General features: G+C 41.6%; 2 protein-coding genes across 5 annotated transcripts in view; both read left to right on the top strand.

Annotated features, from left to right (window-relative positions):
* The window catches only part of LOC133138233 (protein NDRG3-like), a 47,780-nt gene extending 38,125 nt beyond the window's left edge, over positions 1–9,655 (top strand). For 3 of the 4 annotated variants that reach the window (XM_061256819.1, XM_061256822.1, XM_061256821.1), the window contains 8 exons: positions 71–174; positions 426–491; positions 802–853; positions 1,136–1,183; positions 1,485–1,520; positions 2,345–2,396; positions 6,656–6,694; positions 7,521–9,655. In XM_061256819.1, the coding sequence (XP_061112803.1) occupies positions 71–174; positions 426–491; positions 802–853; positions 1,136–1,183; positions 1,485–1,520; positions 2,345–2,396; positions 6,656–6,694; positions 7,521–7,699 (576 nt within the window). In that variant the 3' untranslated portion in view covers positions 7,700–9,655. The remainder of the gene's footprint in view (positions 1–70; positions 175–425; positions 492–801; positions 854–1,135; positions 1,184–1,484; positions 1,521–2,344; positions 2,397–6,655; positions 6,695–7,520) is intronic. The other variant, XM_061256820.1, reaches the window with a different exon arrangement.
* A 1,784-nt stretch (positions 9,656–11,439) lies between these two features.
* On the top strand, positions 11,440–19,501 carry LOC133138235 (src-like-adapter 2). Its single transcript, XM_061256823.1, has 8 exons — positions 11,440–12,055; positions 14,962–15,098; positions 15,931–16,030; positions 16,311–16,397; positions 16,851–16,954; positions 17,392–17,541; positions 17,894–18,023; positions 18,135–19,501. The coding sequence occupies exons 2-8, from the start codon at positions 15,008–15,010 to the stop codon at positions 18,271–18,273; spliced, it is 801 nt and encodes a 266-aa protein (XP_061112807.1). The 5' UTR covers positions 11,440–12,055; positions 14,962–15,007; the 3' UTR covers positions 18,274–19,501.
* Positions 19,502–19,587: the final 86 nt, after the last annotated feature.

Here is a 19,587-nt window from a genome sequence, read left to right as displayed (position 1 = left end):
TATTCTGTAAAGATTGATGAGGTGTAATGTCTGAGAAGCCACAAAGTATTTTTCCACTGTGGTCTCCCAGGACGAGCTGACCGAGAACCAGGAAATTATCCAGACATACCGACTGCACATTGCCCAGGATATCAACCAGGAGAACCTGGCCATCTTCTGCAACTCCTACAACAGGTATGCTTGGATGAGCACAGCTCAATTATGTTGGCACAAAGGGGGTGAAATGTGTAATTATTCATTTTATTTTCCGGTCATTATGTTTGTGTGACTATTGCTAAGAATTAACTTGTGTTACTTCCAATAATATGTGCTCTTGATGGTCCTGTTCTGCAAGTCATTCTGAATGAAGTGTATATGCTTATTTGTTGTATTCTACTGTGTTGCTGGAATAATTGATCATTATGTTGGTTGGTTTTGTCTGACAGCCGCCATGACCTGGACATTGAGAGGCCCATCCCAGGTCTGAACGAGGACACAGTGAAAACGCTCAAGTGAGCCCAGTCGTTTGTGTGTGTGTGTGTGTGTGTGTGTGTGTGTGTGTGTGTGTGTGTGTGTGTGTGTGTGTGTGTGTGTGTGTGTGTGTGTGTGTGTGTGTGTGTGTGTGTGTGTGTGTGTGTGTGTGTGTGTGTGTCTCTGTCTGTCTGTCTGTCTGTCTGTCTGTCTGTCTATGCATGGTAGTGTATCCGCGTGCATGTGTACGTTTACATCTGGTTTCGCACACATGCTTGTATTTGGGTTTGTGCGTTTGGGTGTTTATTCACATCCTGAACTGCGTGTTTGACCCTCCTCTCATCCCTCCAGGTGCCCCGCTCTGCTGGTGGTTGGAGACACGTCCCCAGCTGTGGAGGCGGTGGTGGGTTTCATATTACTCTTGTTTTCCTAACTGCTGAAATTCAGATGGAACAGGCACCAGAGTAATGCTGATCTCTCCATGTGAAAACATAGGCCTAACCTCAGTACAAAGCACAGTCACCAGAACAGCTTGTTTTTCCTTCAGGGAGAATGAGATTATGTTGCCTGTTTTAGGATGAAGAAATCAGGCTGAACCCTGATCCTGCACTTTATCAAACAAGCTCAGTAGAATTTGCATGGCTAACCGAATGAGCTGTACATGTTTGTTTAATGTTCACTTCAGGTTGAATGCAACTCCAGGTTAAACCCAACAAAAACCACTTTGCTGAAGGTGAGTACTTGGACATTATTCCTGAAAGGGGAGGTAATATCCAGAAACTTTAAAATGTTACTTTTGGTTTGTGATGGAATTTGTTTTACGGATTTGTTGAAAAAACTTTGCAGTTGGCATGATTTGCTGCCCAAGTTATTTCCTTTCTCCAACTTCCTACTTTCAAGGACACTAACGTGACACCGGCAAGAACCTTTCACTAAACTTTTAGTGTGAGCATGGCTAGTCCTTGGTGAGAGGGTTATGCGTTTCTCTTGTTTCTCCCTCTCCTCACCCTTAACTCTTCACTGTTTCTCTGCAGATGGCTGACTGCGGTGGGCTGCCCCAGGTTGTCCAAGTAAGTCGTGGCTTATTTGTAATGGAGGACATAGAGCTGTGAGGCTTGAATGAGGTGATTGGTTCTGAGCTGCCTGAGTTGCCTGGATCAGTCTTTAAAATGATGACATGACTGTGTGTTGTGCTTGTCCTCCATGCATTGCAAAAAGAAAAGCCTAGATGTAGTCGTTTACCTATGAGATGGTTTAAAAAGGACCTCCTTGGCTGTGGGGTGCCTCATTTGTTGAAAGGATGGGTGGGCACCACAGTCTCGGATCGAATCCGACCATTTTGCCTCGCCCAAGGGATATATGGGAGGGATTCAGTTAGCAGTGTCCATTGTTCAAGCAAGCCCTGTTGGACTTCCAGGTGCTCATGGCTTGCTTTGATGCATGACCAAAGCATGCGTATGATTGGGCCTCCTTCACTGCCCTCTGCCCGTGCGTGGCTTGTGGCTGCAGAGGATAAGAAAGAAGCTGGCTGGCACCATGCGTTACCGAGGATAAAGCTAAATTGATCAGTAATTGCAGGAAATCTACATCTGTAATTGTAACACAGTTACGAAAAGTGTCATGTATTAAATGGATGAGTCTTCTCTTTGACGATTCTCTGGCTCTCGAATCCCATATTGAATATCTAATCTAAAAGCAAAGGCTGAAGTAGGGATTCTGTTTCAGAATCTTTTTTTTTTTTTGGAGGCTAAAAATACTTGTTTTCTCCCTGTATTGGATAATGAAAAGATTCACCTCTTCACCTCAGTCAGTTGCTACGGTCTATCACGGAGTGCTAAAGTTTTTCAAACTCTAAAGCTTAATCATAAGTAATTAATATTTTTCTTTTTTGCAGCCGGGTAAACTTGCTGAAGCCTTCAAGTACTTTGTCCAAGGCATGGGCTACAGTGAGTACCGCTTCTCTGGCTTTTAATCCTTCCAATTGTTTTCATTCTCTCTTAGTCTCTTATTCCAGAGTCTTCCTAAATGTCAGACATACTGTTGTCAGTTTTTTGTGTCTTGGTTGAACTGATTTATTTCTCTCCGCCTCTATGTAACAAGTGCACCTGTTCGTTTCTCAAAGTGTGTCATCTTCAGAGGTCTTGTGTGTGTTGAGTTAACCTGTCCGGCAGGCGATATATGCATGTATATAGAAGGAATTCTCAGCCTCCCACCCCATCCATACACACAGGATAAACTCATTCGTATGTGTCCCAATAGCACTTCTCTCTTGCAAAGCCAAAGACAATTATTATATATATATTTTTTTTTTGTATTGGACCCTTGCTTTTTTTATTGGGAATGTTCTTTATGAAAATACCATTTTAGCATCTAATCTACTCTTGTTTTTTCCACACACAAAGCCGATACTGTTGCCGAAAGTCTCCAAGCCTAGCCAGTAATAAGGTTTTATTTAATTAAACAGGCAAAGTTAAGTCAGTACATTATAGGAGTGGTTTTAATAATGTGCATGGATTAGAATCTTAAGCCTCTCACTTTTCTGCATGATGTGTGAAGTCTGAGGTGTCTGACTGACAGGGTGGTCAAAGTAACCAATGCAGAGCCGGTCTTAAAGGCCTTGGTCCTGGCAGTGTTCGACAGGCTTGTGCTAGTGCTGTGATAAGTCTGCATCTTGATGATGCTGATCACGGGAGAGGGCCGTATCCACCACCCAAACTAACTATTTACTGTGTCTCGTTTGCAGTGTGTCGTAACCAGAGTTGTAAGTAGTTGTTTGCCATTCAGTGAATGATGCGTAGCATGACCTGCACTGACACGTCTGTGCGTGGGGAATGTCTGCTTTCCCTCCGATTTTCAGTTTAAAATACAGTGCCCAAAATAGACAGTCTGCCGCCCATATTGAAGCAGGTTTCTTTTCCTTTTCTTTGTTTGAAAAATGTTATAGAATAATGTGTGCATGTGTACAGTATGGGGCACTGTATTCCTAAACTGTGTCCAGTAACAGTTTCCTTGAACAATCTGAGAGTATTGGTCATGGCTTTAAAATGTTTATATGTCTAAATATAAACATTTAAGAAAATATAAAGGGACAGTCAAAATGGGTTTGGAAATCAATATAGGCATTGGAACTTTTCTTCCTTTAGCAAACACATAAAATCTTAGGTGGAAGCAAGGATAAGATATGAAACACAGCTGCGTATTCTGGTCTGTACTCTGATAGATTGTGTTGCCTATTATTCAGACTCTGTGATGGTAATAAAAAGATCGAGTCGGCTTAAGTGTGGACCAGGAGAGAGCAGCTCCCTGATTGCAGTTGCGATTGTCTTAACCCTTTCAGTCCTAAGGCCAATATAAAGTGGCACCACCCAAATCCCATACTGAGGGGTTTTGGCTTTGATTGAGAAAATTGAAAGTTGAGAAGTTAATAGGGTTTTAATAGGGGCTCAAAGCAATCGCATAGCAGTTATTTTGATTGGTTGAAAAGGTATGAGGTGGAGAGTGCCGTCTGGCACTCTTGGGATTGAAAGGGTTAATTTACTGTAAAACCTTGATTTACATGATAATGAGAGAATCATCATCTGATGTTTCTTTTACACAGAAATATTTCCCTTGAATGTCCCCCAAATTACCTATCCCTCCCTCTGAGGCTGGAACAAGGGCCCCCCCCACTCTTTCTCCTCTTGGTTCTGACATGGTTGTTCAGCCCACCTCCGCCCCATGGCTGTGCTTTAATGCACTAGTGTCAGTGCACTGCTGGAAAACAAGCTTTCCCCCCTCTAAGCTGGCTCGCTGCCCCCTCAGATCAGCACAGTGCTGCTGCAGGTATTTTAATCCCAGGGTACGATTAGTGTTGATTAAAGGCTTTCCCCTCTGAAGCTCAGGGAAAGGCCACAGTAGGGCGTTGGGATAAAGCTCTTTAGACAGTGTTGGAATGTGCTTCTGACGGGCCACTGAACCTGGAGGTTTTGATGGAGCTGTGGTACAAAACTGGGTTCATGGGCATTGTGTGGTCTGGAGATCAAGGTGCTTTTCAATTGTCTTAGGGCCCTGTAACTGTTATTATCTAAATACGCTTACAGATATGTCTTGTTTATATCTGTCCCTTTGACTGTAAAGGGCAGGGTTCCAATGCTTCTTCATAATCATTGATAGTAAAAAGTAGAATAAAGACTTGAAAATTAAATGTATTCTCACTGGTGGAATAATTTTTTTTGGCTAACTAACCTGATGATTAGCTTGGAAAGCTTCACTCCCACTTCATCAATTCTGTCTTTAGAAATTAAACCTGGAAAATAATCCACATTTTCTCCATGGTCTATGGTTGCGGTATGGACTTGGATTGTTGGGAGTTGATCCTGGGGTGATGTTGGTTTTCAGGAATATTGATGGGCCTTTAATTGGTGGCATTAGTTACGTGTAAGAGCCTTGTGTATGGCCTCTTTTCTGTGTTGGCTGTCATGTTTAGATTAATTTGTTACTTTTCTCCTCTTCATCTGTTCCTTTGAAGGAGCGAGTAACATGGATGAACTCAGGCCTCCCTTTGTTTGGTTTTATTTGATCAAAGGCAGTTGTTGCTCAGTTGGCGATGGGGTCAGGAGGTGGAGGTGAAGGGGCCCCTCTTGCGTCATCTCTCTGATGCTGCCTCAGACAAGTGACTCCTCCTCACTCCACAGGAAGCCCACCCACTACAGAAGAGATGAGATTTTTCATGCGCATGGCTAGAATCACGCTGATTTGGGGGATTGGAAAGAATGTTACAATGGAACTATTTATTGAACGTATCCAGTTTGTTTATTTTGGCTTGCCCTCGTGTAAATAAGCCTGGATATATTTTTTTTATATGAGGACGTCCTTCACAGCATGCGCAGCTGATCAAGTTCTTATGAAGGATGTGTTTGTGAAAGCGAAAGTAGAGTATAACAAAGGGGCACAGAAAATGAAACCTCCAAAATATGCAGTGTATTTTGAATTATTCAGTGTTATAGGTAATCAGAGCAAAGTAAAATAACATTAGGCTATTTCATGCACAAAAGACAGTAATTGTATGGGAAAGAAACCATGTGTCAGCAATGGTGTACATCATCACATTGACCAGAAATAGAAGGTAGGTTCAGATGACAAGATGAGGAAAGCTGAAGCTAGACATTGTGGAATTTTTCAGTAGGCCATGCAGCTTACTACTTTACCAGTGAATGGCTATGGGATGACTGGCCAGGAGGGCAGTGTAAACTCAGTATGGGATGACTGGCCAGAAGGGCAGTGTAAACTCAGTATGGAGTGACTGGTCAGGAGGGCAGTGTAAACTCAGTATGGGGTGACTGGCCAGGAGGGCAGTGTAAACTCCGTATGGGATGACTGGCCAGGAGGGCAGTGTAAACTCAGTATGGGGTGACTGGCCAGGAGGGCAGTGTAAACTCCGTATGGGATGACTGGCCAGGAGGGCAGTGTAAACTCAGTATGGGATGACTGGCCAGGAGGGCAGTGTAAACTCAGTATGGGGTGACTGGCCAGGAGGGCAGTGTAAACTCAGTATGGGATGACTGGCCAGGAGGGCAGTGTAAACTCAGTATGGGATGACTGGCCAGGAGGGCAGTGTAAACTCAGTATGGGATGACTGGCCAGGAGGGCAGTGTAAACTCAGTATGGGGTGACTGGCCAGGAGGGCAGTGTAAACTCAGTATGGGATGACTGGCCAGGAGGGCAGTGTAAACTCAGTATGGGATGACTGGCCAGGAGGGCAGTGTAAACTCAGTATGGGATGACTGGCCAGGAGGGCAGTGTAAACTCAGTATGGGATGACTGGCCAGGAGGGCAGTTTAAACTCAGTATGGAGTGACTGGTCAGGAGGGAAGTGTAAACTCCGTATGGGATGACTGGCCAGGAGGGCAGTTTAAACTCAGTATGGAGTGACTGGTCAGGAGGGCAGCGTAAACTCAGTATGGAGTGACTGGTCAGGAGGGCAGCGTAAACTGAGTAGTCTGTTCCAGTGGCACAGGCTGAAGGAAGCTGGACACTTTGGAATACAAATTCAGGCTTGTGGCTTAGTATGGAATACAGAGGCAGGTGAAAATGAGTTTTTGGACATGGGTCTGTTTTTTGGGGCTAGCCTTTTTTCACAAGGTAAAGCAATAACCTGAACATATCTCCATGTCCCTCCTTATTTTTCTTCCTTTCCTCTTTCCTGCCCCATCGTCAATGCTAACAGTCCCTTATGTTCAGCTCAGCCACCTGAACAACGAATCAGGTACCAGGATTACACCCAGCAGCCTGTCATCTCTGCCCAAAGCGCTGTCTTTTTCACCCGTATGCCCATTGCTGGTTGCCACCCTGTCAACGATCAACAACAAATTCATGTTGTGTCATGAATTTCACAGCATGCATTTGTGCTCATGATTATATTGTTCTTGATTTCTAAATGTGCAGTGCAAGAGTGAGAGAGAGAGAGAGCGAGCGAGCGTACCATTTTGCACACCTTGTATTTTTCATTTTGAGATTCTGCCGTTATGTGTTTTTGGTTGAATATAAGATACCTCAACTCAGTCGTGCATGCCACATCCTTCACACAGTACCAGCGCTGTTTATTCATTTTTCCTCAAACAGCAAAAATGAATTGAAACTTTACTTAATCCAGTGTTTTCTTTTGGGAGAATAATGACCTAATCTATAGTACTAAACATTTGGGATGAAATAATGCAGAAATGGTGAATAGAATTGTTTGTTTTGGCATCTTCTTAAGATGGATTTTGTTTTGTTTAGCAATTCTACAAACAAAGGCATTCGAAGAAACCTGTAATTAAGACGTAATTGATCCTTAATAATAGCATGCACTTACAATAGTACTGTTTTTTGTTGATGATGTTGATTTAAAGGAGATGCATATGACTGTAGGAGACATCATTATTCTCCCTGGGCTGCAGACCAATGCATTTTAATGGGAATGTTGATAACGGTCATGTGCTCCCTCACCTGACTTCCCTCCCACCTCACCCCACAACCCATTCCTCTGCCTGGCCTGTGGTCATACTGGACAGGTCTCATTGTTCTCTCTCTCCCTCTCTCCCTCTCTCCAGTGCCCACAGCCAGTATGACGCGGCTGGTCCGTTCCCGCACGCACTCCTCCTCCAGCATGGGCTCTGCAGAGGGGAGTCGCAGCCGCACGCACACCAACACCCAGCTGGAGGGGGCCACTGCGGCCGCCGCTGCCCACGACACCCAGGCCCGGCCCCAGACCATGGAGGTTTCCTGCTAAGCACCCCTGAGTCCGTCCTCCCTTACGCCTGCTAGAGATTCCTCCCAGCCCTCATCTTTCCTTGTGTGTACCAAATACCATTTGAGGCCAGAGGGCCCTAAAAGGAACCGTGAGGGGACAACATTTTTGAAAAAATGTAAGCCTTATATTAGAACATTCAATAGCTTATCATTTTCTCTACGTTCACCCAGCTGTGTGCATGCCTTTCATGGCACGACAGTTACTGTAGATTTGGTTACGAGTACATTAGTCAATCTTGTATTGATTTGGACCTTCATTTGTGAAGGGAACTATTCAGTCATGTTTGGTTTCTTTTATAGCATTTTTCTTGTTCCTCATGAACTTAAGTTACAGGAAGAATGATGAAAACATCTCACTGTGTGAAGATGAACAATATTCCCCTCTCCAAGGTCTTCCTCATCTGTGTACCGGCCTGACCAATTACAAACTCCTTCTCTTACCTCTTCCTCCCCATTTGTTCCCTCCTTTCAATCTTCCATTCCTAGACACACTTAAACAAAGGCACTTGCATACATGCATCTATACACTAATCTTCTTTATTGGTCTTTTCTAAATTGTTTTTGTGATTTGTGACGATAATCTGCTTACCTTTATTGCAAAATAGTTAGACATACCTGTTCTAGTTCTGTACCTTTATACCTTATTTACAGCATGACCCTGTTGTACATGAAAATAAATGGAAGTGTATTTAAAAGAAAGTTTGCTTTGTCTAGATGTATCTAGAGCTAGAGCTGCAATTTTAGTGTTTTTTTTTTCCTTTTGTTTTTTTTTTGTTTGTTTGGGGGTTTTTTTGTCTCTTTTCTAAAATCATGGAGCTGGTCATGTAAAGCCCTGGTAGTTTGCTGATTTATTCAGTAATAAGGATATAAAATTGCAGACAACTGGAATGAACAGTCAAACCTTTGTTAACTTACACACACAAACAACCAACACGGTTTATGTGCATACATGCAGTTGTATGTATTTGAAATGCCATCTTCCCTTTTAACCTTATGATTGAGGGAGAAACACACATCAAAATCAATACTTTGTCCCCCGTTTCAAAGTTGCTGTAATAAAATGCATACAATTAAATTCATGCAACTACGTTCTTCTGTCCACTTGACCAAACATATCAGGCAAAAGTCAGGTTTGTTCTGCTCGGAAGAAATGTGCAGAAGATTTTAAATGCAGGTATCTAGACTGTACTCTGCAGATGCCAACAGGAGCAGAATGGTGTGAACAGAGTCTGTGACCCCTGGACTGCCAGGGTGTGTGCACTGTTACAGGCCCTGTTCACGTTCATAACATGGGGTACTGACCTGATCCACCTGGTCAAAAATGCATTGTTGGGACAACTCGATTAACAACAGCAGTACAAGAATGTTTCATTTGACTTCTCCATCCTCATTGTAAAATTTGTGTTTTGTTTAGTTTTTTTCCTTCTGGTGGCCTATTTCATTTACTTAGGCCAGGTGGGCATTTCCTGTCCTGCTGGGCTGGTTGTATGCAGGTATTCATTTCCACTAATTACCCTGGCTAAAGGAACTAATTGGCTGAATACACTAACCATGGTTTGCTTTGAGAAGATCACAGCAAAACATTTCATATTGGGACACTGAAACTTAGTTGTCAGATGGCGTAAATGTTCAGGCTAATTAAGTAAGACGAAGTCGGCATAAAAACTGGAAATGGATCCAGCCCTCACTGCCCACCTCTGATTTAGGGTCTCTGATGTGAGTTTGTTTTTGCCTTTTACTATTATTATTATTATTATTATTATTATTATTATTATTATTATTAATGTTTCTTTATTGGTGGATAATGTCTGCTGACATGACTGAACTTGTTTTGATGCTGAAATGTTCTTACTCCCTGATAGGGAACACGTTCTCACTGTCTGCTGATTATATAAATTTGTACTGATTGTTAAATAAAGTTAGAAGCTGTATATTGCCACTGTCTCTGTTCTGTTTTGTTGAGAATTCGCAGTCTTGGTGCTGTTATGCGTGTCAAGAGGCGTCAGATTTTTTTTTTTTGTCCGTTCCAAAGTAATAGGAGAATTATTGTTGATGGTTGACAACTAAAAGGCTATGATAACTGATTAATTATTAGTTGCGTTTATGCCTCCTGTTGTCAAAATACTTTTTATTTTTACTTATTCTTTATAGTAATTTGATTTCAAGATATGTTTCTTCTGAAATTGACTGTTTTTATACACTTTATATACACTGATCAGCCACAACATTAAAACCACCTGCTTAAACCATGTTTTTTCATGATTAAAAATGCTTTAAACTATTAATTTGTCTATAGACACATGATTTGTGTACTTTTAAAAGCGGATAATCATAAGTGAATTGCATTCAAAACTTTTTTTTGTGTAACTTTTGTGTCCACGAAATAAAGACCACTCACAATATTTCAAAATGCATGCAATCTATTCCGACATACGTTTCACCACATGCAGTACCATGTCATTCCAATGGAGGGAAGAAGGGTGAAACTTATGTAGGATTAGATGCCATGCATTTTTATATAGCGGGTGGTCTTTTTTTTTATATATAAAGTTTGCCTATCCTCACTGGAATTATGACTAGAAGAGAGTGCTATGATCTGAGACCAAAATTTTACATTTTGGCCCTACACACGATCCCATGTTTGGCAGCAAAACAGGAACACGTACAAGGAGAAGCACCTCGTACCAACTGTGATATATAGAGGTGGCTCAATTATGTTTTGCAGATATTATGCTATACTGTCCATGGGCATTATTTAAGATGAATGGCATAATGAATTCAGCAAAGTACCTAGTCTTCCTTGTCTATGCTAGGAAGCTGAGACTTGGTCATAGGTAGATAGTCCTCAGTTTCAAATCCCATGAAAAACTTGTGGCCTGAAGGTCCATAAGCTCAAACCCAAGGATAACGTGCCGAAAAGTTCTGCCTGAAGGAATGGTCAAACATCCCTCTAACCTTAACATTAATGATAGGAAAAGGCTCATGGTTGTCATCTTTGCCAGCTTACACCAAGTGCAAATAATTGTGAAACATGTTTTTGGGGAAATACATTTTTTATTTGAAAAATGTAAGACTACTGTTGATTCTATTTAATCAATAATAAAGGACACTACTATACAAAATTAAGCTTATGTCAATAACTTATTTTTAATTTGCAGTTTACATTTTCTGTGCATATTATATATACACATACACTCATGAGCACTTTATTAGGAACATTTTTACTTTACTACACTTATTCAGGCGATTATCTAATCAGCAAATCATGTGGCAACAGTGCAATGCATAACATCATGCAGATACAGGTCAGGAGCTTCAGGTAATGTTCACATCAACCATAAGCAACATAAAACTCAATAAGTCTAATAAATACCTAATAAAGTGCTCACTGAGTATATATAAAGGGTGCCAACAATTCTGGATCCCACATTGTAATAGTTGTAATACATGCTTAAAATCTGACCTTTAACTTGAAGTACCTTGTTTTTGTTTACTCCTAAGGCAGAACTACAGTGCAGAAGGAAATATTTGCTTTCTTGCATATCTCTCTCTTTCCCTCTCTCTCTCTCCCTCCCTTCATTGCTCTCACTCTATCTTTTTGTCTCTCAGAAAAAAAAACTTTTCATCAGGGGTTTCAGACCTTAACGTCACAGGAAACCGCTTCAACGTAAGGCGCATAAAAGTCCCTCTTTACCTTACTGCGTGTCTTCTGCACCTCATACACCACCTGCCTAGGGCCTTCATCAAAGAACAGCGCAGAGGAGGAGTGCCTCACTTTCTCTACCAGACCCCGTGGAAGAACCCACATGTACTCACATCTGCATATGCTTACGCACTCCTAACGCACTGGAGAACACAGATATACTGCTGTTTCAGCACAGCAGTGTCACATCTTTATCAACTGCTATCAGCAGCAGAAGAACCCCTGCTGGTGAGAGCAGGACAACTGAGCAGCAGAATAAACCCTGCTGGTGTGAGCAGGACAACTGAGCAGCAGAAGAACCCACACTGGTGTGAGCAGGACAACTGAGCAGCAGAATAAACCCTGCTGGTGTGAGCAGGACAACTGAGCAGCAGAAGAACCCTTGCTGGTGTGAGCAGGAAAACTGAGCAGCAGAATAAACCCTGCTGGTGTGAGCAGGACAACTGAGCAGCAGAGGAACCCTTGCTGGTGTGAGCAGGAAAACTGAGTAGCAGAATAAACCCTGCTGGTGTGAGCAGGACAACTGAGCAGCAGAAGGAACCCTTGCTGGTGTGAGCTGGACAACGGAGCAGCAGAAGAACCCCTGCTGGTGTGAGCAGGACAACTGAGAACCAGTTGCTGAAACGCAATGCAGTGAGTATGATTCATGTTTTATTACCTGCTATGAGAGACCAGCTTTTTATGTTCCTCATTCACCACACACAACATCATCTTCTCACTGGCACATGAAGCATGGGATCAGAATGGACTCATCAGAGCATCATGTTGGCTTTTTATGTTCCTGATCTGTGTGCTGTCTGTCAGGAACTTTTCAGATCAGGAACTTTTCATTGAAAAATGATCAACATAAATATTATGTATAATTTGTGGATGTATCATGAGATAACAGAATGAAAATAAATGGAACAGTCTGACAAGTAATACAGCAATGAAAGTAAATCACACTAGAAAAGAAATTACTCTGGCAGTTTATGATTAAAAAATAGGTGGCTTTGTGTAATTTGTAAATTAGAATGCAGTTATAATCCAGGCTCTGCCCCAACCCTTTATGGAATTTATTGTTGCTGCAGTAAAGTAGAATGAATAAATATGTGGGTTCCGATTAATATAAAAGTATAAAAATATGAAATGTCTTTAATATTTAAAAAATATTCCCAGAAATCAGTGATTGATCAATTTCAAATTTGATCAATCACTTTTTATCATGATACATTTAATGGTTAAATGCAGATGTGCTTAATCTGACAGGGAATAAAGTATTCCTGTGCAATGCTACACAAATAGATGGAAAACTGTAATGATGATTCTTCTCACAAATGTAAATTCATAGTTTCATTGAACCAAAAAGTCTGCAAGATTTCTAAGCATTGAGTTGCCCATATGTTCATCTAAACACAGGTGTTCATGCCTTTGTGCTCTTTTTGCTGTGGGGCTTCCGGAGGTATAAAAATGTGTATATCAGACAACCAAAGTACTTAAGTATGAGATGCCACAACTTCAATAGTTAAGTGCTGAATATAACTAAAGATTGAGCCTGAACAGACAGTTGGACTGAATAATGCCATGCAACACAATCAATGATCACTTTTCCTGTCCTGGCATTGATGGTCAATTAGCACTGAAATCACAGAGAGCCATTATTAGTATGATTTTTATTCTTTTCTTTTTCCTTGACAAAACAAAAAAACAACACTTGATAACAACAACGTGACCCTGAACTTCATATTATCAACCTCGTGTTTTTGGAGATGCATCACAGTTCAAGATGGTGTGCATATTTCCTCTCATCTGAGACTCAAGAGGGCAAATAGTTCAATAGATTTGATACATTTTCATGAGACAAATTTAGGATGAGGAGAGGATTTTGAATTTTTTGTCACATACCATGTCAAATGTGATGGTGACTGTTTAATTGTGATTTTAATTGTGTTTAGGTTGAGGGTGTCGACAGGTTTAACTTTTGATGCAGCTGGGAATTGCATCACTCTTGAATGGAAACACAGATACCCTGGAACGTGAGCTATCAGCATAGCCTGTTCCCCTTTCCATGGGTATATTAATGTTAAGTGCATGGCATGCTCAGCTTGTATGGTGATACAGACAAATTTGTAGCTGTGACCTTTGAGGTTGATACCAATAATTGTGCCACAGGAGTCAATATATAATTTGCCCAGCTATTCAAATAGTGAGAGTTATTTTTGTCTTTGAGATGAGGTGCCCAAATATTTTTAATTCTGATCCAGATACCCTTGTGAGTACCATCTGTGTGGCACAGGTGGCAATTTTCTGTTTAATGGAAGAGGAAAATAATGATATTGAGGGAGGGAAATAAACAAAATGTTGATGAAATTGCAGTCATATCTTTTTCTTTTTTTTTTTCAAAATAATTAAAAAGGCATGCCTGGAGGCTATTGTACAGATAGCCTAATCTAAATTGTAAAGAAAAATAATGGTGAAATCCAGAGACCCCTGATTTTGCGGGGTTCTTTTTCCTAATTCTTGACTTATTTGAATTATCAGTCAACTTACTGAAATGTGCAACTTAAGCAAAAAATGTATTCACCTGTTATTTGGAAAAGTATCATGTGTTTTCAGTGATATATATATAACCAATGTATTATATTATACATTATATATAACATATATATATTCAAAACAGACCTTGGCATGCATTAATGCCACACATGCACTCAGCACTCTGGAGTGCATATCATTACCTCAGATTACTTAACCTGTTCTACAGCATCTGCATATTCCTTATGTTTGGGTATAGTAAAGTCACTGAGTGAATGGTACACTGCTGCAAAATATCACTGTTTACAAGTGTCCAGGGGCTTTGCGCTGATGAACTCTGTTTTCTTTGCCCCACCCCTCCACCCCCGGATGCTAACGGCCACATTTCAAGTGTGGTTGGAAAATGTTGGTTTTCTATGTTCTCCTCTAGTGCTCTTTATGAGTAAGAGGGGGTGAGGGGCAGTTATTTAACATCAGATTTAGCAGAATTACCTTGGTACCTAAAATATTTAACATTCATTTAGATATAGGTTTTATAATTTGTGTGTGTGTGTGTGTGTGTGTGTATGTATGTGTTTGTGTTTGTGTTTGTGTCTGTGAGTGTGTGTGTGTGTGTGTGTGTGTGTGTGTTTTAGGGGATTTTATTAACAAGGAAATGCAGGCGCATTTGTTCCTCTTTAAAATAAATCACATGAACAGGGAGAATACATTTGCAGATTGGTTATACATTGAACTACTCTTTGGTTTCATGTGACAACTTGCATTACATTTTTAGTGAAGAAAGGTAAAGAGTGGCTAGTGGTTAAGGTAAATGACTGGGACCTGCAAGGTCGATGGTTCAATCCCAAATGTAGCCACTATAAGATCTGCACAGCTGTTGGGCCCTTGAGCATGGCTCTGTAACCCACATTGCTCCAGGGGCACTGTCTCCTGCTTAGTCTAATCAACTGTAAGTTGCTTTGTCTAAACGACACATAATGTAATGAACAGCCTTGTGGATGAACTTACACCGTCTTTTTCTTTAGCCCACAGAACCTCCCCATCACACAAGTATAAAAGCTTCACTTCAGCATGGGAAGTCGCTCCAGCAAAGATCGACGGAGCTCCACCACGCACACTTCTCTACTGAGCCAGGAAGAGAGCACCGAGGCCCCCGCAGTGGGTACGTTGTGTCTCCAGCCTCTGGCCAGGCCTCGGGGTGCTCTGCCAAAACCAGGACAGATTTCAAACAGTTCATCCTCAGAGGGCTCCTGATCCTTTCATACAGCAGAGTCAAAGAGAATATACTCTACCTGTTTAGCTGGCTGACTTGCACCATATTTTATTTAATTTATATTTAATTTAGTCAACTTTAGAGAATTATGGTGTACAAACACAGAGGACTGTTTTTCGTATTTCCATGCTTCACACCAATCCCTGATCGTACACTGGCTCCTGAATGGCTCCCACTGGCCAGGCCTCCATTCGATCTACTGGGATACAAGCCAGTGTTTTGTAGCCTACAGAGAACCATATACTTTGTTAAGAGCTAGCTTCATTTATGTGACATTATTTTTTTAAATGAATAATCATGCCATTCCAGACACCAACCCATAAATATCCAGTGACAGCAATCAGCATTCCTCCTCACTTATTGTGACTGAAAGCCTTTGAGGTTTGGTGGAAAGGAAGAGAAAGTTAAATGAAGCAGTGTGAAGTCAGGCAGCAACGATGGGCTATTTTTAGACTCAGTGTTATCAGGGTCAGGTAACGACTACAACCTACTTTGAGCTCTCGCTCAAGGTGTTGATTTGTGCTCTTAATTCCAGTCAGTAATTCAGTATCACTTGAGGGGCCTCTTCATGAAGTTTCCCTGCTGAAAAGAGATCATTTTTGATGAAATACTGTATGTTTGTACTAGTTAAATTAATAAAGTCTCTGTTCCCCGCCCCCCCCCCCCCCCCTACTTTTTATGGCAGAACCGTTCTAACAGTTTTAATCTATTCTATCCTCAGATGATAACAGACATGTTGTGGTGTCTCTGTACAACTATCCTTCTGGAGATCTCACGGACTGCATTATTCGTGCGGGAGAGAAGCTCAACATCCTATCAGAGTAAGAGTGCACAAATACTGACTAAAGGGCAAAATGGTGGGTGAAATGGCCTGGCAAGTTGCTCTTCTCTCCATGCAGTACACAGGCTGCCCTATGCTTTGCCAAAACAAATAGCAGATGGTGTTGTTTCATGCATGAGCAGAAAAGAATCCCTACCTCATTGATATTCAGTCCATACAAATTCTCAAGTCGCCTGAAGACTTCAATGCACCATGAAAACCCAATAGAAGGTTAGCACAATTACCTATGACACAGTCTGAATGGTCTATCTGTCTTGCAGAGATGGTGATTGGTGGCGAGTGAGTTCCTCAGCAACAGGCAAGGAAAGCTACATTCCAAGCAGCTATACTGCCAAAGTGTTCCACAGGTGAGTCTTAAATGGCCTAAAATGGACTGCTATCATATTCTTGTCACAGTAGCTGTGTCCAGTTCCCTGACCATGTTAACCCACATGCAGTCAGAGTGCACTGTGTGCAGTCAGTACCGGGGAACTACAGGCAGGAAAGTGGGCTACTTTCTGTTTTGACAAGACCTCAGCTGAGCCCTGTTTTACCAGTGATGTCACCTCACCTCCAGTAGGAAAGCTGGGGCCTTGAAGCTGTAGTACAGTTTCCTAATGAGGGACATTCTCTTTCATGTTACTGCAGAAAGGTGACAATGGGGCGGGGGGGGGGAGCTGTGGAAATTGTCATGCTATTTCCATCTGCTTGTGGGTTAAAGGGACATTGCTTTTCTGTCTCTGTCATCTGTATGGAGGGCTTATCCTCTCTGATCTCTGCGCAGACTCTGTAGACCTCATATCTCCTCTGTGTCTATGCAGGTGGCAGTATAAGGGCATCAGCAGAGAGAAGGCAGAAGAGCTTCTGCTGCTCCCTTATAACCTGGCTGGGTCCTTCATGATCCGGGAGAGCCAGACCTGCAGTGGTGAGTTACACATACACACACACACACACACACACACACACACACATTCATTCCTCTCATCCCTCTACCCCTGCCCTCCACATGCTTTACTGTGGTAAAACATTACATTAAAAAACAATAAGATTACCTTTACAAAGCATACTTTGGGAAAGGAAACAGAGAAGCAGTCATGTGATATGTAACATTGTGCCTCAGGGAAGCAATCTGGCAATCAGGTTCTGGCAGGAAATGCACAATTATACAAATGCAGTTAGGGGAAAAAAGTGCAATATGAATACTCCATGTCCCACTGGAGGATTTGCATACAGATTCCAAAACAGATCAAGATGATGTTTTGAAATAGCCACTAATGTGTTTTCATTGTACAGTGTAAAAGTGGATTGGGAACTTGTCCGATTCAGACAGAGAGCTAACCAGTGTTTCTTGCTGTGTGACAGGTGCCCACACGCTGTCCATAAAAAGGAGCACAAGCTCTGCAAGAGGCTGTGTGAAACATTATCGCATACACCAGCTGCAAAATGGCTGGCACTACATCTCACCCAGACTCACTTTCGTCTCACTATCCCAGCTGGTGGACCACTACTCCGGTGAGTGTTGCACACATGTGGGAGCACAGATGGGAGAATTCTTTAATAAAGCCTAGGAATTTAAAATTTGTGGCCTAATTTATGGTGATACCTCTTTAAAATTTGGCAACTTCTCACTGAAGGTCATACCTGCGTCTTTTCTTAGTAACTTATATTGTTCTATGAATTGCCAATGTAACTACCAAATAACAATACTACAAAGTTCATTAAAGATTTAATTTAAATCTTTAATTTAAAGATTCATTTTTTGCATCCTATTTGCCTGGTTACAGTGCCAATTTAAAGTTCACATATTTTATGTCACTTTTGAGAAAGCTCCATTAAAGTGGCTGTAACTGGACTTTCTCTGCAGAGGTGGCTGATGGACTCTGCTGTCTACTGAGAGAACCGTGCTTCATCTTTGAATCTAACAATATGCCTATGGTCACCGGCCCACCAATGGTCGTAAGGAAGGCCACCCTAAACTGGAAGGATGTGGACAGGTGAGGTCTCCCCTACTGCTGGAATATGTCTTCTGGGAAGGAACCCTCCTTCTGCCTATGTGAGTGTCTGTCTCAGATTTCTCTAATCCCTACCTGTCTGTCTGTCTGCAGCTCCATGATCTTCAGCAAAGACAAAGTAGACACAGAAGAGTCCCTGGTCAGTGAGGGACTAAGGGAAGCCATCAACTCATACCTGTTTATGACGGACGAAGGGAACAGTGAGGACTGTGATCTCAGCTGGAATACCTGAAAGTGGAGACAAGTTTCACTCCTCAAGGAGAGATCACTCACGACCACAACACAAATAGTGGTCGGAGCAGGCTTGTTCGCAGAGGCCAAGCTACAGGAGTTTCATCCATGAAGATGCTCCCTTTTTCCAAGACCCGGCCCCTGGAGGAGGAGGCTGCTTTGGCCTGATTGCCACTTCCAGTGGGTCTTTAGCAAAGCAGTAAACCAAAAGGAAAGGTGCCACAGACTGAAAGTACATACCGTACCTATAGGCATCATCTTACTCTCTGAAAAGGTGAATGGAATATTGTTTTCGACTAAATTATTTTTGGACAGACAGTAAACTGATCATGGATCTAAATCTATGCAGCTCAGATTACACCAATGGTTTTTCTGGACACTGGACCTAAAGTGACAGTACAAGACATTTTGTGTCGATGAAAAGAGTACATTTTATATTGTGTAAAATTATGGGAATGGTCTATTTATGGAACATTAAGATGTGTGACAATTCCATTTGTGGAACAATCTGTAGCTTTATCAAGGATGTGGATTACCTCAATCACTTCCTGGAAAGAGCACTGCTGATATTACTGGCATAGGACAAGTTTCTGTGAAAGCTTTTCATCATGTTAACAATGCTGTGCCAACTGGATTACTGTGTATCACCCAAATTGACTGTCAAAGAAGAATGTGGTCATGATATAATACTTAGTCCATTCATGGTACTGCAAACTACACTTGGGGTAATGTTGTAATATGTTGCACTTGTAAATGTTTGTTTCAAACCTCATTTTTCCATTCGTCATCCAATGTCTGATTACAGCTGATACAATGTTCAAGTGAGCAAGGTTCTCAGATGATTAGATTAAACCTAAATGTGCCATCACATTTTCTGATGAAGCTCATACTTTTCAGAACTGTGCATGGAAACTGTTAGAAATTAACTGATGGAATTAAGAACATGATGCATCTGCAGGCAGCTCTTATTTGTGCAGTCACAAACTAAATAACAATGCTGCTTCTTAGCAGCAGATATGAAGTTTTGGTCTTGACACCTTTATGATAAACCGCAGCTCAGCCCAGGCACAGGAAATGGTCAAGGATGTGTGTACAGCAGCCCCGGAGTGGAAAATATAGAGGTAGAAGTATGTGCCAGTTATATCTGTTGATATGTGAAAAAACATTATAAACATGTTTATCTGCCTTTTTCCTGACTGATAAACAAGCATTCATTTTGTTATTTTAAAGTCGGGCCATGCTTACTACTTCAGAATTCTCTCCAATAATAATCTTTTCTTTTAGATTGACAGCAAATTATGTCATTTTGTCATTC

This window comes from Conger conger, chromosome 10 (genome assembly GCF_963514075.1).
Source record: "Conger conger chromosome 10, fConCon1.1, whole genome shotgun sequence".
In the NCBI taxonomy this organism is placed as follows: Eukaryota; Metazoa; Chordata; class Actinopteri; order Anguilliformes; family Congridae; genus Conger; species Conger conger.
Note: the sequence above shows the minus strand (reverse complement) of the source record. Positions and strands in the feature narration are given on the sequence as shown.